The sequence below is a fragment of the Myxine glutinosa genome, chromosome 3, assembly GCF_964187855.1.
Source record: "Myxine glutinosa chromosome 3, kmMyxGlut1.1, whole genome shotgun sequence".
NCBI classification, from domain to species: Eukaryota; Metazoa; Chordata; class Myxini; order Myxiniformes; family Myxinidae; genus Myxine; species Myxine glutinosa.
Window position 1 is genome coordinate 155,485,786 of NC_136263.1, and position 18,847 is coordinate 155,504,632.

At 48.0% G+C, this 18,847-nt stretch overlaps 1 protein-coding gene across 1 annotated transcript; it reads left to right on the forward strand.

Annotated features, from left to right (window-relative positions):
- Positions 1–4,642: 4,642 nt before the first annotated feature.
- Positions 4,643–12,231, forward strand: LOC144891367 (uncharacterized). Its single transcript, XM_078774689.1, has 4 exons — positions 4,643–4,809; positions 5,446–5,550; positions 11,656–11,745; positions 11,867–12,231. Exons 1-4 carry the CDS (start codon positions 4,754–4,756, stop codon positions 11,916–11,918), a joined length of 303 nt encoding a protein of 100 aa, XP_078630815.1. The 5' UTR covers positions 4,643–4,753; the 3' UTR covers positions 11,919–12,231.
- Positions 12,232–18,847: the final 6,616 nt, after the last annotated feature.

The window sequence follows — 18,847 nt, forward strand, 5'->3', positions numbered from 1 at the left end:
TACAATTATTTGTGACGTCACACCATGAACCTGACCACCACTTCTGTATTGTTTACATGTACAATTTAACTCGAACAGCGATTAATTTTCAAATTTCTACAAATATGTTCAATGCATCCTTTGGGGTTGTAGTAATAAAAACCGAGACAGTTCATGCTACACCAATGGCCGAAATATCTGAGGGTGGCCAGAAATTGGACGAGGTACAGTTTGTCCGAAATACCCGAGTGTGGATAAGGCCTACAAAATGTTCACTCTTGTGCTTGGGACATTTTACAGAGCACTGTTATGAAACAACAGAGCTGGCTAGACCTTGTGGTTATCCACAACAATTGAGAGAGATGTCCATAAGTTGACTAATTAAGGCCTTATTGAGTGGAATAAACAGCCATCACACGAAACTGTAACACCATCTTCACCGAGCTACCAACATATGGACACGGGCAATTTGAGTGGTGAATCGAACACCTGTGCTTGTCGCCAGCAACCAATCTCACCTCGTTAGATGTGCTGACTAAAATCTTTGCCACCTTGCCCTACCCATCTGAAAAGCTCAAATCCAAACCGAAGCCCGAGCTAATAGTACGGCAGATAGGTGAAATATTTGGAAGAATTGTGCCTTTGATGATACAATCACGAGAGTTGGCACACAGTTAGAGTATGCCCTAAGGAAGATATTTGGCGATAGGGCCATCGCAGATCTGTCCTGTGACAACAACGGCCGCCATTTTTCAAAAAAGGACAAATCTGTGATGGCCCTATAGCCAAATATATTTATTAGAACATACTCTGACTGTGTCAAATGCCATGCTTGTATCATCAAAGGCACAATTCCTGCACCTATCTGCCATACTATAACAATACTGATGACCATCTGCCCCGCTTCTCCCCATGATCGACCATCAACCGCCACCCTGAAAATCCTAGTGTTGTCCATTTGTTTATCCCGTGTAACCCGACTCAGCCCTCTCTCTCTTTCACTCCACAGATCTCCCGATGTCCCTGTTCGCTACTGTTGTTGTACTTTCCTCTCCCCCCTCACCCTTGTCTCCCACTCCCTTTATTATATGTTTTATGTGTCCGTTTATGTTTTTTGTGTTTAATGTGCTAGCTTTTACACGAGCCATATCTTACACCACCCCAGAGCCTTCCTACATCCCCCATCAACCATCACCCCCACAATACCCACCAACATCCCACACTCTTCCCCCTCCACAATCCCCCATCAACCGCGTGCCTGGGCGGTGTAAGTGTTGAATCTGTTCCATGTCGTGTTTGTGCGGTAATTCTTCTGTAGATAAATATAACCGATTTATTTGTGGATTAATACAAAATCCCTAATAAATCATCAATTGAACAGCAAAACAAACCTACCAATCTATAGTGAACATTTGACCGGTGTTTTCATCTTCACTCCACATATTCACATTCGACCACATCTTCACTAACACCATCTTCATCTGTATCGCTCCACAAGATTCAAAATGATTCGGATCTACAGTTTCCATCACTAATTTTGTCTCCTGTAGGTGAGGGCGAGACTACCGGAAGTAAGCTGTAACACGTGCCCTTTTGTGGTTTGTTTTCAACGTATCCAATCACGTGACTGTTGTCGCGAAGGGTGCACTAACCGGAAGTTACGTAGTTCCGCGGGCGTCTATAATTTCTTCAAAACCTCACTGATCATTTTCAACACACTGGGAACCTTCAGAGTTGCTAATGACGGAGGACTCAGTATCGGAATCCAAGAGTCCCAATACACCGTTTCGCTTTTTTAAACCGCCATTTGGATCAAGGTGTCACCATGGTGTGATGTCACTGGCAAAATCGAAAATTGACACTTTCTGATTGACAAAAAATTATTATTATTCCCATCAAATTAGACCGTTATTAGTGATTTTCAATTAGTGTAGCAGCATAGCAAACCTGTTGTGCATTTTGTGATACAAGCACCAAATTTGGCACAAATGTACATTAATATGTTGCGAACATTTTCAGATATTGGGCCACTTGAAATTCCGTAATTTTTTTTTTCAAATTTTTTCAAATTTCGTAATTTCAAATTTTTCGGGTGACACCGTCACAATTTCGGTCTTCGAGGCCGGCCGATATAGTGGGGCGGCTTAGCCCAAATATTCAAAAGAATTGTGCATTTTGTGATACAAGCACCAAATTTGGCACAAATGTACATTAATATGTTGCGAACATTGTGTGGTCAGCAATGAAGACGAGAGTCTGAATTACATGTATGCAAAATACCTTGTGAACCAGTGAAGCAAATACACGGGTAAGCATGAATTAAATCCAGGGCATGATATAATTTCCATGATGTTTACCTCTACACTCAATGGTGGAAGGAGGTAATGTTTTGATCCCAGCTTGTCTGTATGTCTGTTTGTCTGTTAGTCCACAAAATTCCAGACAAAGCTTGTAGTAGTGGTAGTTGTAGTGGTAGTGGTGATAACAGAAATTGTTATATAGAACTGAACTTATATTATTATTATATGCAGAAAATAACTTCATTTCTATATGCCCTGCAGTGGACAGGTTAATTGGTTTATGCACTGAAGGGGTCACCCTGGTGTGCACTGCTGTGTTCTGCCTCACTGAGTTGTTCAGGTATGATGTACTCAGCACAAGCTTCCGGTCGGCCCGGAGGTGGGGGTGCGGGGCCTGTCACGGAACGTCAAAACAAACGGCCTGCCGGGGCCGCCCAAAAGTCGGGCGTGAGGGGCGCGTCCACTAATGGAACGCCTCTCGCTTCCCAGATCGAGGGCCACGTGGTCAGGAGAACCTCGTCCCTTCCGGTCACACTTTGCCTATCGGCCGGCCTCGAAGACCGAAATTGTGACGGTGTCACCCGAAAAATTTGAAATTACGAAATTTGAAAAAATTTGAAAAAAAAAATTACGGAATTTCAAGTGGCCCAATATCTGAAAATGTTCGCAACATATTAATGTACATTTGTGCCAAATTTGGTGCTTGTTTCACAAAATGCACAATTCTTTTGAATATTTGGGCTAAGCCGCCCCACTAAATGGTTTTCAGAAGAAAACAATTATGCGTTTGGATTTTCCTTTAAAACTGCCAATCCGATATCTTCCTTTTATTCATCGAATAAAATTGTCGTCCAACTTTGTTTCAGTTTTTACTGTAGGTGCTAGTACACAGCCTGCGCCTGTACACTCACACTCGGTCTCACCCCTTGTGCAATGTTTACCTGGTAGTCCTCACCACCTGGAAATTCAAACACCTACCTAACTTAAATTTCTGGGGAAAACACTGCTATCATCTTATCTGTGAAGCACCGGGGTTTTTTTTGTTTGTTTTTTGCATACAGGATCGAGGCTCCTGAAAGAGCTAACATTTATCACACACAAAAAAAATCAAACAGACACACAAAGTATATAATAAGGGTAGCGGTAGACAAGATGGGGAGAGAAGGGGAAGCACAAACACAACATTTGAGAGCAAGGACATCGGGAGATCTGTGGGAGGGAGAGGGCTTGGGGGGAGGAGGCGTGGGAAGGGGGGGGGGGGGGCGGGAGAGGTATAAAACATATGGACACTGCAAGGACTTCCAGGAAGGAAGTTGGTATTTCAAAAAAGTGGATCTGGGGTGAAATTAGTGGGGGTAGAAAAGATCAAGGTTTTGGATGGGGGAAGATAAGAGATGGTGGTGAACAGCCGTTTTAAAGACCTGGAGGGAGGTGTGGGATTGAAGAGAGTGGGGGAGTTTGTTCCAGAGGCGGGAGAAAAGAGGAATGAAGGAGTGAAGGTGAGCAGAGAGCCGAGATTTTGGCAGTTTAACAATAAGAGGGTTGATGGCAGATCTTGTGCGACCTGTAGGAATATTTGGGGGACAGAGCCCAGGGAGAGCTGGGGGAGCGAAGCCGGAGAGGAGTCGGTAGAAGACAGAGGGACCACCAACCTGCCTGCGGTGAGTAAGTGAAAGGCCCTCACAGTTAGGGTTGACAGTTTTATTGCTGGGTCGGGATTCAAACCCTGGTCAGACAGCTTAAAGGTGAGTGTCTATACCTGTAGACCATCCTGCCAGCCCTTGTTATGATCAATTGGCCATAAATGCTTAAAATCAACATTTAGTGTTTGAATTGTTTTTTTCAGGACTGGGAGACTTATCAATGTCCACTGTGTTTTATTACATGTAATAATCTGCAATTGAACAACCAGCTCTATTACTTATATGGCTCCTTGTGATTATATTATTGGGTACAGTACAGCATGTACGAAATGTCTACCATGATCAGAAAATGAATTGGATTTGATAAATGGAAGCATGTTCTTACGTGTGGAGTTGCAGGTAAAACTTTCACCTTTCGTTTTTAACATAAAATTGAATCCACGTTGATATTGTCAATGGAACATTCATTTCTTGAATAATAAATCCCTTATGTTAGACATGGGCACACTCCAACCCTATAAACGGGAGCGGTTCAACGGTAATATTTAAAACCTCGTTGACATGGGAAAGGTGCCAACTTCAAGACACAGTGCGGAGTTTTGAAAACTTTCGTACAGTATTTGCATTGCCTGGGTAAAGGGGGCGGTGCCACGTGTTGCTGTTTAGAATGTGATTGGCTAATGTTCGTTTGAATTGTCAAGGGGTTGGGCGACGTTTTGCACTGCGGAAAGGGCATTGGCTTGTTTGGGGTTATGGAGAGCGGTAGGAGGGACAGGTGGGTGGCACGTATAAAGGTAATAGGGAGGTGAACTGTCACGGTTATTCAAACCGATGTTCATGCAAGACAGAGCAGATCAACACACCGTGAATATGGAAACACAGGATGGGTATGTGTTCTGAATGGCAGGTGATTCACATTTTGTGTATGGGTTATTTGGAAATGTTTAACCCTTTCTCTACCGCACTTTCCATGAAGACATATTTGAGTTGGGTAGGTGACAAGAACAAGGCGATTCGATTTTGATTCAGGTCCGAATCCAAATCCGACCTATCGGTGGGATACAATATGTAACCTATTCAGCCCGGCCGAGGTATGCTCTCTACCGAGTGCAGTTCTAGTTCACCTGGGTTCTCTCGTTGATTCTAATCTAATGCACCAGAATGGCATTTTTTCAGTTATTAATTATCTTGCTATTCTGCATTTCATGTATTTATTTATTTTTTCTTTATTCATTCATGGGTTACTACTGGGGAGACTTTTTGTGTTGAATCTTGGTGTCAATCTGCATATTCCTGTGAAAAGGTGGAAGGTCTGTTGAAACCACTCGTGCATTGTCTGTAGTCATAGTCACCATAGTCAGTCACCATAGTCACCAATCAGTCATAGTCATTGTCACCCTGTGATGGTGTTTTGATGGTGCATTATACAAGTCCATAAGCCATGTTTCACCATTAGACTTCACGGTTAACAATTTGGACAACTTTTGTGGGATAATCATTGATGTGAAGTGTTGTCGTTCTAGACTTCCTGGAGCTGGTTTGCCAGGCCTGGCTACTGGGGTGAAACAATGGAAGGAAAGTGAGACAATCACTCCAGGTTACATCAGGCGCCAAAGGGTGCAGGCCAGGTAACCTCACACTATGCACTTCATTATTAACCTCACACAACATTCACAGTACTTGATCACTTATTGTGTCATTTATCACATCAGCCTTGGCTTATGATGATTTTGATGATCAGTGTTGGAGTGACATATATCCATACTCAATTATAATTTTGGTGAGCAGTTTATTCTGTTTTATTCTGTGGGCAGCATTTATTCTGCTGGTGAACAGAGGGCTGAGAACACAAGTTCATTTTGGGTTCAAAATTTCAATATTTGTTGATATAAAAGGAGAATGAGGGACTTCGAGACAACGTCAGCCATCGTACGTTGCGCAAGCGTTGGGCCAAAGTCAGCAATCCTACGTTGTAAAAGTGTTGGACTGAAGTCAGCCATCCTAAGTTGTGAAAGTGTTGGGCCGAAGTCAGCCATCCTACGTTGTGAAAGTGTTGGGCCGAAGTCAGCCATCCTACGTTGTGAAAGTGTTGGGCCGAAGTCAGCCATCCTACGTTGTGAAAGTGTTGGGCCGAAGTCAGCCATCCTATGTTGTGAAAGTGTTGGGCCAAAGTCAGCCATCCTACGTTGTAAAAGTGTTGGACCGAAGTCAGCCATCCTACGTTTTGAAAGTGTTGGGCTGAAGTCAGCCATCCTACGTTGTGAAAGTGTTGGGCCGAAGTCAGCCATCCTATGTTGTGAAAGTATTGGGCCGAAGTCAGCCATCCTATGTTGTGAAAGTGTTGGGCCGAAGTCAGCCATCCTATCTTGTAAAAGTGTTGGGCCGAAGTTAGCCATCCTATGTTGAAAACGTATTGGGCCGAAGTCAGCCATCCTATCTTGTAAAAGCCTTGGGCCAAAGTCAGCCATCCTATATTGTAAAAGTGTTGGGCCGAAGTCAGCCATCCTATATTGTAAAAGTGTGGGGCCGAAGTCAGCCATCCTATGTTGTGAAAGTGTTGGGCCGAAGTCAGCCATCCTATCTTGTAAAAGTGTTGGGCCGAAGTTAGCCATCCTATGTTGAAAAAGTATTGGGCCAAAGTCAGCCATCCTACGTTGTAAAAGTGTTGGACCGAAGTCAGCCATCCGAAGTTGTGAAAGTGTTGGGCCGAAGTCAGCCATCCTACGTTGTGAAAGTGTTGGGCCGAAGTCAGCCATCCTACGTTGTGAAAGTGTTGGGCCAAAGTCAGCCATCCTACGTTGTAAAAGTGTTGGGCCGAAGTCAGCCATCCTACGTTTTGAAAGTGTTGGGCCGAAGTCAGCCATCCTATGTTGTGAAAGTGTTGGGCCGAAGTCAGCCATCCTATGTTGTGAAAGTGTTGGGCCAAAGTCAGCCATCCTACGTTGTAAAAGTGTTGGGCCGAAGTCAGCCATCCTACGTTTTGAAAGTGTTGGACCGAAGTCAGCCATCCTACGTTGTGAAAGTGTTGGGCCGAAGTCAGCCATCCTACGTTGTAAAAGTGTTGGGCCGAAGTCAGCCATCCTACGTTGTGAAAGTGTTGGGCCGAAGTCAGCCATCCTACGTTTTGAAAGTGTTGGGCCGAAGTCAGCCATCCTACGTTGTGAAAGTGTTGGGCCGAAGTCAGCCATCCTATGTTGTGAAAGTATTGGGCCGAAGTCAGCCATCCTACGTTGTGAAAGTGTTGGGCCGAAGTCAGCCATCCTACGTTGTGAAAGTGTTGGGCCGAAGTCAGCCATCCTATGTTGTGAAAGTGTTGGGCCAAAGTCAGCCATCCTACGTTGTAAAAGTGTTGGGCCGAAGTCAGCCATCCTACGTTTTGAAAGTGTTGGGCTGAAGTCAGCCATCCTACGTTGTGAAAGTGTTGGGCCGAAGTCAGCCATCCTATGTTGTGAAAGTATTGGGCCGAAGTCAGCCATCCTATGTTGTGAAAGTGTTGGGCCGAAGTCAGCCATCCTATCTTGTAAAAGTGTTGGGCCGAAGTTAGCCATCCTATGTTGAAAAAGTATTGGGCCGAAGTCAGCCATCCTATCTTGTAAAAGCCTTGGGCCGAAGTCAGCCATCCTATATTGTAAAAGTGTTGGGCCGAAGTCAGCCATCCTATATTGTAAAAGTGTGGGGCCGAAGTCAGCCATCCTATGTTGTGAAAGTGTTGGGCCGAAGTCAGCCATCCTATCTTGTAAAAGTGTTGGGCCGAAGTTAGCCATCCTATGTTGAAAAAGTATTGGGCCAAAGTCAGCCATCCTACGTTGTAAAAGTGTTGGACCGAAGCCAGCCATCCTACGTTGTGAAAGTGTTGGGCTGAAGTCAGCCATCCTATGTTGTGAAAGTGTTGGGCCAAAGTCAGCCATCCTACGTTGTAAAAGTGTTGGGCCGAAGTCAGCCATCCTACGTTTTGAAAGTGTTGGGCTGAAGTCAGCCATCCTACGTTGTGAAAGTGTTGGGCTGAAGTCAGCCATCCTATGTTGTGAAAGTTTTGGGCCAAAGTCAGCCATCCTATGTTGTAAAAGTGTTGGGCCGAAGTCAGCCATCCTACGTTTTGAAAGTGTTGGGCCGAAGTCAGCCATCCTACGTTGTGAAAGTGTTGGGCCGAAGTCAGCCATCCTACGTTGTGAAAGTGTTGGGCCGAAGTCAGCCATCCTACGTTGTGAAAGTGTTGGGCCAAAGTCAGCCATCCTATGTTGTGAAAGTGTTGGGCCAAAGTCAGCCATCCTACGTTGTAAAAGTGTTGGGCCGAAGTCAGCCATCCTACGTTGTGAAAGTGTTGGGCCGAAGTCAGCCATCCTACATTGTGAAAGTGTTGGGCCGAAGACAGCCATCCTATGTTGTGAAAGTGTTGGGCCAAAGTCAGCCATCCTACGTTGTAAAAGTGTTGGGCCGAAGTCAGCCATCCTACGTTTTGAAAGTGTTGGGCCGAAGTCAGCCATCCTACGTTGTGAAAGTGTTGGGCCGAAGTCAGCCATCCTATGTTGTGAAAGTATTGGGCCGAAGTCAGCCATCCTATGTTGTGAAAGTGTTGGGCCGAAGTTAGCCATCCTATGTTGTGAAAGTGTTGGGCCGAAGTCAACCATCCTATATTGTAAAAATGTTGGGCCGAAGTCAGCCATCCTATATTGTAAAAGATTTGGCTGAAGGTCAGCCATCCTACGTTGTGGAAGCGTTGGGCCAAAGTCAGCCATCCTATATTGTAAAAGTTTTGGCTGAAGGTCAGCCATCCTACGTTGTGGAAGTGTTGGGCCAAAGTCAGCCATCCTATATTGTAAAAGTATTGGGTCGAAGTCAGCCATCCTACGTTGTGGAAGCGTTGTGCCAAAGTCAGCCATCCTATATTGTAAAAGTTTTGGCCGAAGTCAGCCATCCTATGTTGTGGAAGCGTTGTGCCAAAGTCAGCCATCCTATATTGTAAAAGTTTTGGCCGAAGTCAGCCATCCTTCGTTGTAGAAGCGTTGGGCCAAAGTCAGCCATCCTATATTGTAAAAGTTTTGGCTGAAGGTCAGCCATCCTATATTGTAAAAGTTTTGGCCGAAATCAGCCATCCTATGTTGTGAAAGTGTTGGGCCGAAGTCAGCCATCCTATATTGTAAAAGTTTTCGCTGAAGGTCAGCCATCTTACGTTGTGGAAGCGTTGGGCCAAAGTCAGTCATACTATATTGTAAAAGTTTTGGCCGAAGTCAGCCATCCTACGTTGTGGAAGCATTGGGCCAAAGTCAGCCATCCTATATTGTAAAAGTTTGGCTGAAGGTCAGCCATCCTATATTGTAAAAGTTTTGGCTGAAAGTCAGCCATCCTATATTGTAAAAGTGTTGGGCCGAAGTCAGCCATCCTATGTTGTGAAAGTGTTGGGCCAAAATCAGCCATCCTACATTGTGAAAGCGTTGGGCCGAAGTTAGCCATCCTATGTTGAAAAAGTATTGGGCCGAAGTAAGCCATCCTATGTTGTAAAAGTGTTGGGCTGAAGTCAGCCATCCTACATTGTGAAAGCGTTGGGCCAACATTAGCCATCCTATGTTGTAAAAGTGTTGGGCTGAAGTCAGCCATCCTACATTGTGAAAGCGTTGGGCCAACATTAGCCATCCTATGTTGTAAAAGTGTTGGGCTGAAGTCAGCCATCCTACATTGTGAAAGCGTTGGGCCAACATTAGCCATCCTATGTTGTCAAAGTATTGGGCCGAAGTCAGCCATCCTATGATGTGAAAGTGTTGGGCCGAAGTCAGCCATTCTACGTTGTGAAAGTGTTGGACCGAAGTCAGCCATCCTACGTTGTGAATGTGTTGGGCCGAAGTCAGCCATCCTATGATGTGAAAGTGTTGGGCCGAAGTCAGCCATTCTACGTTGTGAAAGTGTTGGACCGAAGTCAGCCATCCTACGTTGTGAAAGTGTTGGGCTGAAGTCAGCCATTCTACGTTGTGAAAGTGTTGGACCGAAGTCAGCCATCCTACGTTGTGAAAGTGTTGGCTGAGGTTCAGCCATCCTACGTTGCGCAATGTTGCGCCAATCTTTCACCAACAATGGCCTGATGGACAAAATAATATTGGGCCAACGTTTGTGCGTTCGCTAGGATTGTGGTAGGCCTTCCATTTAAACGTATGCAGTGCCTGCTGGAACAGCTTGTTTGTGATGGTACTTGGAAGGGTGTTCCAGGATTGTGATCTGGTTATGATGAAAGAACGATAAAATATTTATTCACATCAGGATGTCATGTGACCTGACGTGTAATTTGAAGTTGGTATGGTTCCCAGCGTGATGCCACTGTTGTAGTTTTATATGGTACAGGATGTGGGGTTCAGAGTTAGTTGTTGGAGTAGGGAAGGCTACTACATAACACATTCCAAGCACAAATTTACAGTGATATCTGGGGCGATGTTGCAGTGAGATTATGGTTTGCCAATGAAACTAACAACACTGTCCTACATGGATTAGGTTGACTACAAGTTATTTTTTCAGATTACATTACAATCCAGACTGCAGTGACTTATCCTTCACACACCTGACCTGGGCCTTGTATATAGTGGAGTGTTGTTCAGGGGTCAGAAAGTGAGCCACTCATCATGGAGTGCCCAGTCTCTCTCCTACCTTTGTTGCTATGGCATTGATGTGGCTAATTCATTTGAAATTCAGGTCAATTGTTACCTCCGGGATATTAATACTGTGGGACCCTGAGATGGTGATGCCATTGAAAGTCAGCGACATCCAGCTGGAATCTTTAGATGGAAATAGTCATACCTGACACTTTTGAGATGCAAACACGACATGACACTTGTTACCCCAAGCCTGGATATTGTCAACGTCTTGCTTTCAGCAAGCATGTCTTGTGTAGCAATTAGGCATGCGTGAATTTCTACTCACGTGTGGTCATACGGTGGTTAGATGCTTGCTGGCAATCCTCCGTCTATGTTACGCTCGGCAAATGTTATGAAACAGGTGTAAAGGTGGATGTTCCAGCGAGATGCAGCCAATGCTCCCCAGAAGCTGGACGAAGATCTCGGCGGGTAAACCCGACATGAAATGTTGATTTTCAGGAGAGGAAAATACCAATGCGAGCGGTGGTTAAAACAAAATGAATATTCCACTGTCAAAAAGCGATCTAAAATGGCGGAAGAGAAAAAAACAACCCCATGAAGTAGTAAAGTTCGTCGGGTTGTCGGTAACAGCAGGCGGGAGGTGAAGAAGCACTTTGCTGATAGTCCCAAGGGAAACCAAGGAACAGTGAAGTACAGTATTTACCGGCTCCACATTATCACGCCTTTTAGCTCAAAAGCCCTCGAGATGAGAGAGTCCACGTAAAACACCACGGCACTCTTCTTCTTCACCCTAGTGCTTCGTCCTCACATACTCAGAGTTGATTGGTTGTTCCTGGTTTTAAACCACGCCCGGTAAGTGCACATCACTATGTGAGGAACAAGATTGTTGAATTGATTCTGACTGATACTAACCTCATGTGCCCCCGTCTGGTCATGTAGAAAATGATGCATGTAAAACTAGAAGTCTTTACACTTGCTTCATCATTTAAAGGTGTTAAGTATGAATGTGACTGAACACTGTGAGATCATTAGCAAACAACCCCACCCTTGAACTTATGACAGAGGGGATGCCATTAATAAAGCAAAGTCCCCATAACTGAATAGAAAATAAACAAGCAATTGAAACAATCATTGATCCTCTCATTGGATGTGCAGGATGGAATTTCAAAGCCCTACAGATAACTTCATGTCTCCATGTTCACGGAAGCTTCTACAGAAACCTCCTCACGCACAATCCAACCCACCGTGAGTACTGTATATAAATTGTGGTTAAAAATTTGATTTGAAATTTTTGAATAATTATTTTTAACAACACGATATCCTGGGAAGCTCCAGTTGTGCTGCAGAAATTGTTCATTCCCCACAGGTGTGGGTTACCTGTCGCACTGGAGAGTGGCAGGGCCGAAAATGAGGGATGAATTTGTGAGGACAGGGCAACATTCCCTCTCACTCTCAACATGGAAACGAAGATCATTTTATTATTTTATTGTGCAAACATTTTATGTATTTGTGATACATCACGTTATCAATTTGTGATTTATTTTCATTCGTTATTTTAATTATTGCTCCTTCTCTGCAAATTTATATTTTTCATGAGTTGTAATGGCAAGAAAAACCTTTTGCTGCAGCAATGCCCCATATATTTGTAGCATTTGCACAGTCCTTTGTCACCAAATGTCATAATGAATATTGCTTATTTATATATCAAATAAAATCATTAAAAGTGTTAAATCCTTATAATGCCTCTCATACAAACAGGTTTCTTCTTCTTTTCTTGTATGCATCGCACAGCCGTGCTCTTACGCGGCATTGGCTGGAGAGTGCATCTTTGCCACAGATGCAGTGGCTCCTGTAGATTAGAGCCAGAATTTAGGATTTTGAGCAGATTGCCAGCAATAGCTCACCTATTTTTCGCGAAGGACACGGTAAGATATTGTTACGGTCCGCAGATTAGATGTTATTTACCGAGCAGAGGTAACCGCGGCCGAACAGTTGTTCCCCGACTAAACCCGATTCACCCAGACGTTGGCCAAATCGCGCTATGCTAAATCAATGATAGAAAGGACACGACGACTGGGAAAGATGAAACGACGCAAGGGGGTACAGTTCTCAAGACCTCCGGAGGAGGGTGTAATTACAGTGGTGGAGAAAAGGGGGTAGATTACAAGGCAGAGTGAGGTAAAGACACAGAATAGATGGGCACTTAAATACAGTCTTATCTATTCCCAGACAGACCACGGACAAGGTAGACTCACATGGGAGTTGATGGCAGGAATGGACAGGTAGATCGAGGCACAAGGTGCACCTTGGCTCGGGGACAGGATAAGCACAGTCCAAAGATGCAGGGAGGTCTCACAGCGCTCGGAGGGTACGTCTTGCTTGCTCCAAGCTCAGCGCGCATCTGACGTCACCTCTCTCTCTACTGCGCATGCTCAACGGGGAGTGACACGCCCTCGGCTGGTTGGTTCCACCCCAACTGGGGCCGGTCCGCCGCTTCTATTGGGTGCGGGGGTTACCGAGCTCCGCCCTTGACGAGGAGCCGACAGGGAGCCACGTTCTGCCCCTGTTGGGTAACCCCGTCGAGCACATGTCCGATGGCGGCTCGTTGGGAAGGCCTGGTGCCCTCCCACCACTCCTACCAACCAAGCTGGAGTGAGGACGCGCACTCCCTGCGCTTGTTGTTGTTGTTGTTGTTGTTGCTGAAGAGAACTGTGAGGAAGAGCTGCGGGGAGGTATTGGGAGGTCCTAAACTTCCTAACGGTGCCATACAATCACATTCTGGTGCAACGAAGGGTCAGAATTAATGGAAACGAATCCTTAACTGACATAGACTAAGAATAACTAGCAAGATGTCCTATCGTTGTCTACCTGAGATGCGGTGGACCTGGATGCGACATTTAATGGGGGAAATAGGGGGAGGTCGAGTCTACAGAGTGTTGTTTACAGAAAATGGGACTAGGGAATGGGGGATTGGGGAGAGTTGGGAAGTATTGAGGAAATAGGGGAATATTTACAAGCGGATATGGATGGATGCAAATCCCATATCCGCAACACTGCACCCTGCCCGACCCGATAAATTTTTACCTACTTTAGTGTGGCACTCAGATGTAGTTCCCTCTACTATTAACTCAACCCTGAGTGCGACAGTTTTACAGATGTTCACAAATGAGTAAATGTGTCCCCCTGCGACGTTGCACCCTTCTCCTAACAGAAACACACCCACAGGATAACCGAATCGCGGAAAGCATCCTCAAACTGAACATACAGCCGGTAGGGAGCATCATTTATACAAGACTACACTGATATTTACACTACGATCCAGGACCTGTTCTTTGAGGAACACATGCAGATGTTATGCATAGGGAGAGCACGCATGCCAGCATCGATACACCAACCCACGAGTGCCCTGTGGCCCTACGGCCTTTAATAATGCGCAGAGCACCCCTTCCAAGCACCAAAAGCACCACCCCATTATGCACAGTCAGCACCATCCGGTGCACCAATAAAGTGTTCAATAAAAATGCACAATCAAGTGTCCATGGTCACCGGTGGTGTCGCAGCCGGCCGATGTTCTGCCGCTGGTCTTGCCTTCATGGAGTGCACTTGGCCTTCTGGCTTCTTTAGAAATAAAGAAAGGCGCCAACCGCGTCCATTTCTTAATTGTGGCCGTCAGGGGGGCCAACTAAAAGTGGTTCACCTGTATGGCATAGGTGCCACGTTGACCCAGAGGTCCATCAACGGGTGGTGCTTGACCGCAAAAGAACTGCGGTCCATTGTGGGTGGCCACAAAAATTGCGGTCCATATGGTGTATCGATCCAGGCAGCAAGCAGCGGAAGTACAGGCCCACAACTGCGGAGCCAGCACCTCTCTCTCCCCTCTCTCCGCCCCAAAGCCAGATCCTCGGAGGTGGGAGACAAAAGAAGACAGGTGAGTAAGGTGGTAAGGGCGCAAAAGTGCAGGCAATATAAGGTAATGCACACTGGGGGCACATGGGAACCAGGTGAGACAGGTACGTTCCTACCGTACGCCCCCCCCCCACCAGGTAACCTACATTGCCCCTCCCTTACCCCTTACTGTATCCACAAAACACAACACTACCCATAAACATCTACTTTACACATCATCAAACGTCCCTGCTGTCTTCCCCGTTCCTCCCATAAACCAAATTCGTCTTCTCTCCCTCCTAACCAATCAAATTTGCCATTTCCAACTCTCATCAAAATTTGCCATCTCCAACTCAACATCAAAATTTGCCATCACCAATTCATCATCAGTCCCTCCTAAGGAGGGAGAGATGGAATCACCCCAATGTCTCATCCACTTCGTGATGCGTCTCACAAATCCAAACAGCAATTCTCATTTCCTGCAACACAAAACAAAGAAAACACAGGTGTGGAGTCATCATCATCACCTCAGGCAAGTGGCTGCGTATGGTGCGACAGGTTCATCAATCCTAACTATTTCCTAAATGACTTTAACAACTTTACATTACCCGGGGTCTTTCTCCTGCCAAACCATTGGCCCTCATTACTCTATGTGGTTCGAAGAACCAAAATCCCATTGACCATCTGTGGTGCACACCATCAATTTGGGTCTTACTCCCCGATTCAACACTCGGTGCTCCCGCACAATTTCGGTGGCTGGGTCGTGTGACGCTCCCAGCTGGTCCGCCCACCTGCACACCTCTACCACTGTTGTTGCCTACCGAGCTCACCTGCTCCTCACCCTAACCTAACTAACTGGGGAAGGCCCTCTCGCACTCTCAACCCCTCGGTGCCCTCTCTGGCACGGGCTGCCCGATCCACGCCCGGAATCCTCAGGCACCCACTGACACTAACGGCTCCCAGAGCCCACCTGCGGCCTCACCTGGCCGACATCTAACAGTGGCGGAGTGCCCAACCATTCACACTCATACTAACAGGCCACACGACCAGCCAATTTCACCACACTAATGCACCCATCCACAATACCATTCTGCAACCGCACCACAAATGCCAATATCCAACCACAATTTACCTATACCTTCTAATTATTCTTTAAACTACCCTCCCCGGGTACTCGTGAAAGGGGTCCACTCTTCCCCCATCCACACCTTCGCACCATGCACACCACTCCGTACCACTTACTCCAACTCTCTCCACACCACTCATTCTCTGCTCCATATATTCCACACACCTGTACTTGCACACCTGTGCTCTCATACTTGGTGCCGCCTGCACCCTTCTCTCCCCCAAAGCTCCTTCAATCATTCAATACAATGCCCAACCACAATCGTTCCTCATGCACTGCTCCATACACTTCCACGCTCAAAACCATTCACAATCACCTTCTCAAGCATTGCCTAGCAATTCCTCATTACACCAAGCCCGAGAGGCACCCATCGGCTGCACCACGGACGCACCCATCGGCTGCACCATGGACGCACCCACGGGCTGCACCACGGACACATGCACCGGCGGCACCACGGACACACCCACCGGCTGCACCACGGACACACCCACCGGCTGCACCACGGACACACGCACCGGCGGCACCATAGACAAACCCATCGGCTGCACCACGGACACGCGCACCGGCGGCACCACGGACACACCCACTGGCTGCGCCACGGACACACGCACCGGCGGCACCATGGACACACCCATCGGCTGCACCACGGACATACCCAACAGCTGCACCACGGACACTCCCCCCGGCTGCCCCTCGGACGTACCCACCAAGCGTTCCACACACCTGTTCGTCACTTGCACCCCATGCAAGCTCATTCACTCAACACAATGTCACTCATCTCACACTTCTCACAATACGCTTCTGAATACACCTCCAACACTCACAGGGCATCATTTGATCTAACTACTCCCTTCTAAAACTCGTGCTCCTCTGTCTTCCCTTACACTCAGCGCTCCCACGTCATTATCAAACACTAAGCTACTACGTCCCCACTACAGGTACCAAGTCTCCTACTTAAATCTTGTCACCTCTTGTCACCTCTAGTCCCTATCAATATAACCAAGCCCTCCCTGGCTCGGTTGTCATAGCCACCCCATAAACTATAGCGCATTTGCCCCCATCATGGGAAGGGTGGCAGGGAGGCCACCCTTACCCACCGGGCCCATTGCTCATCAATCCCCCAGTCCTCTGGCACTAATAAGCCCCCATTATTCAGAGGTACTGGGTCCCGCCTTGGCATCTAAAGCCGAGGCTATCCACGGGGGCGCCTGCTCGCCGGTGTAAGGCCTACGTGCCCGACACCTTCTAGTTTCCCGGGGGCTGGCGGGGGGGGGGGGGGGGAGGGGGTGTCTGGGGTCGGCTAACCCGCTCTCCCCTGGGCGGAGTTGAGGACCTCAACCGCCGGGGATCATCCCGGCGCGTGGCTCGACAGTGCCGCGCCAGGTGACCCAGACGGTTGCAAGTATAGCACCTCACCTGATAAGGTGCTTGTCTCCAGAATTCCAAATTTTCCCCCCTGAAGGTCCGAATTGGATTACCCGCTCGTGGTCCACCGCGGGCCACCTCCGGGGCCGCCTGCCATGGTCCAGGTCCCGCCAGGCGCTGGTCCACCAGCCTCCGGACCATGCCCGCCAGGTCAGGACTCACGTCGGGGGCGGGCCCCCTAGGGGGTCCTCCCTCCATCGGGGGTCCCACCTGGCAGACCGCCACTGCGTGACGCTCGCTCCCCCGGGCCAGGGGCCTCGCTGCTTCCCAACGGGCTGCAGCGTCAGCCGCCTGGCTCAGAGTCTGCGGGCGCCACATGGCGAGCTGTTGCCGGAGCTCAATATCCGGGAGGGCCTGGATAAAATGGTCCAGCGCCAGGCTTTCCCGGGAATCCGCTGCCATGTTAGCATGTGCGATCCCCACTGCGCGGCGAATGTCGTGGGCAAGTTCCCCGATGGCTTCCTGGGGCTTGCGTTTTCGCAGCGCGAGCTGAGCTTTAACAAGCTCACTCTGCTGTTCAATGCCGAATCGATTAATTAGGGCGTCGCGGAGGGCTGGCAGGGTGAGAGCACCCGGTGGTAATGCCGTCAGCACCTCCGCCGCCGCGCCGCGCAATGCGGCCACCAGGTGTACTCCACCTTCGTCCTCACCCCAACCGTTGCCCTTACACACACAGTCAAACTGCGCCAGGTACGCTCGTAGATCACTCTTGCCGTCATACGGCGCGAGTGGGACCTTGTGGGACCACCTCGTATGCGAGTCGTTGCCCGCCTGCCGGACCCCGTGCGTCGCCCCTTGCGGGGTCAGCGCGGGGCCGAACCGGCCGGGCCCCCACAGTACATGACCCCCAAGGGGCTCCCGTGCCTCCCCTGTCCCTCTAAAAACTACCCCTGTTGGTGTCGATGCATGGGTCACGCTTCCACAACCCGCTACCCATTCCATACCACCACAACCTTGCTCACTCACACGTCGCACCTCTCCCATCACCGGACCCTCTCGCTCGCACCCTCGTTCCATACACTCCGGACCAGCCATACACCTCACTCTTGGCCTCTCACGAACATCCGGGTCCATCTCGACCCCCAAGCTTATTAAATCACCTGGTGCATCATACGCACGACCATATTGGTCACCACTTACACCGGGTCCTCTTTCTCTTCGCTTCTCCTCCATCACCTGCGAATCCCTCATCCGGTTAATTAGCACATCATCACGATCCGAACACAGACTTTGGACCAATTCTTTTACTTCCTCTTTTATCTCTTTCTTATCCCCTCTCCGTCGCTTCTTAATTTCGCTCACCCCTTCTTCCACTTCTTCTAATTTCTGCTTCACCTCCTTCATCTCCTCGTGCGCCCCCTTAAGTTCTTCCTCTAACTCCACCTTATTTTTTTCTATGTGCTCCCGCACCTCCCGCTCTTTAACCTCCATCACCTCTACCACCTCGTTCATTTTCCTCGTCAGGTCCTCATGTACCGTCTGACACTCTTTTTTAATTACCCCTACGTCCTTTTTCATCTCCTTCTGTGTTGATTTAAAACCCTCTATTACCGCTGTGTTCTGCTTTACCTGGTCCCTCAACTCCTTTTGTCCCACTGTCAGCTGTTCTACTCCCAGCGTCAACTCCTCTATACCACCTTGCAATTTTACAGTCCCCTTTCTCACCTCCTTCTCCATGCGCTCCTCACAGTGCCTCACCTCCTCGCGCACTCCTCCGACCTCCTCACTCACACCTCTTCTGATCTCCCCTCCCATCACTTGCATCTCCTGCCCAGATGCCACCCTCATCTGATCCATTTCCTCCCTGTGAGCATCCAATTTAGTTTCTACCCCCATTCTGACCCCCTCTATCTGCTGCCCCATTTGTTTAACTTCCCTTTCCGCTTGGTCCCTCATGTCCCTCAATTTGCC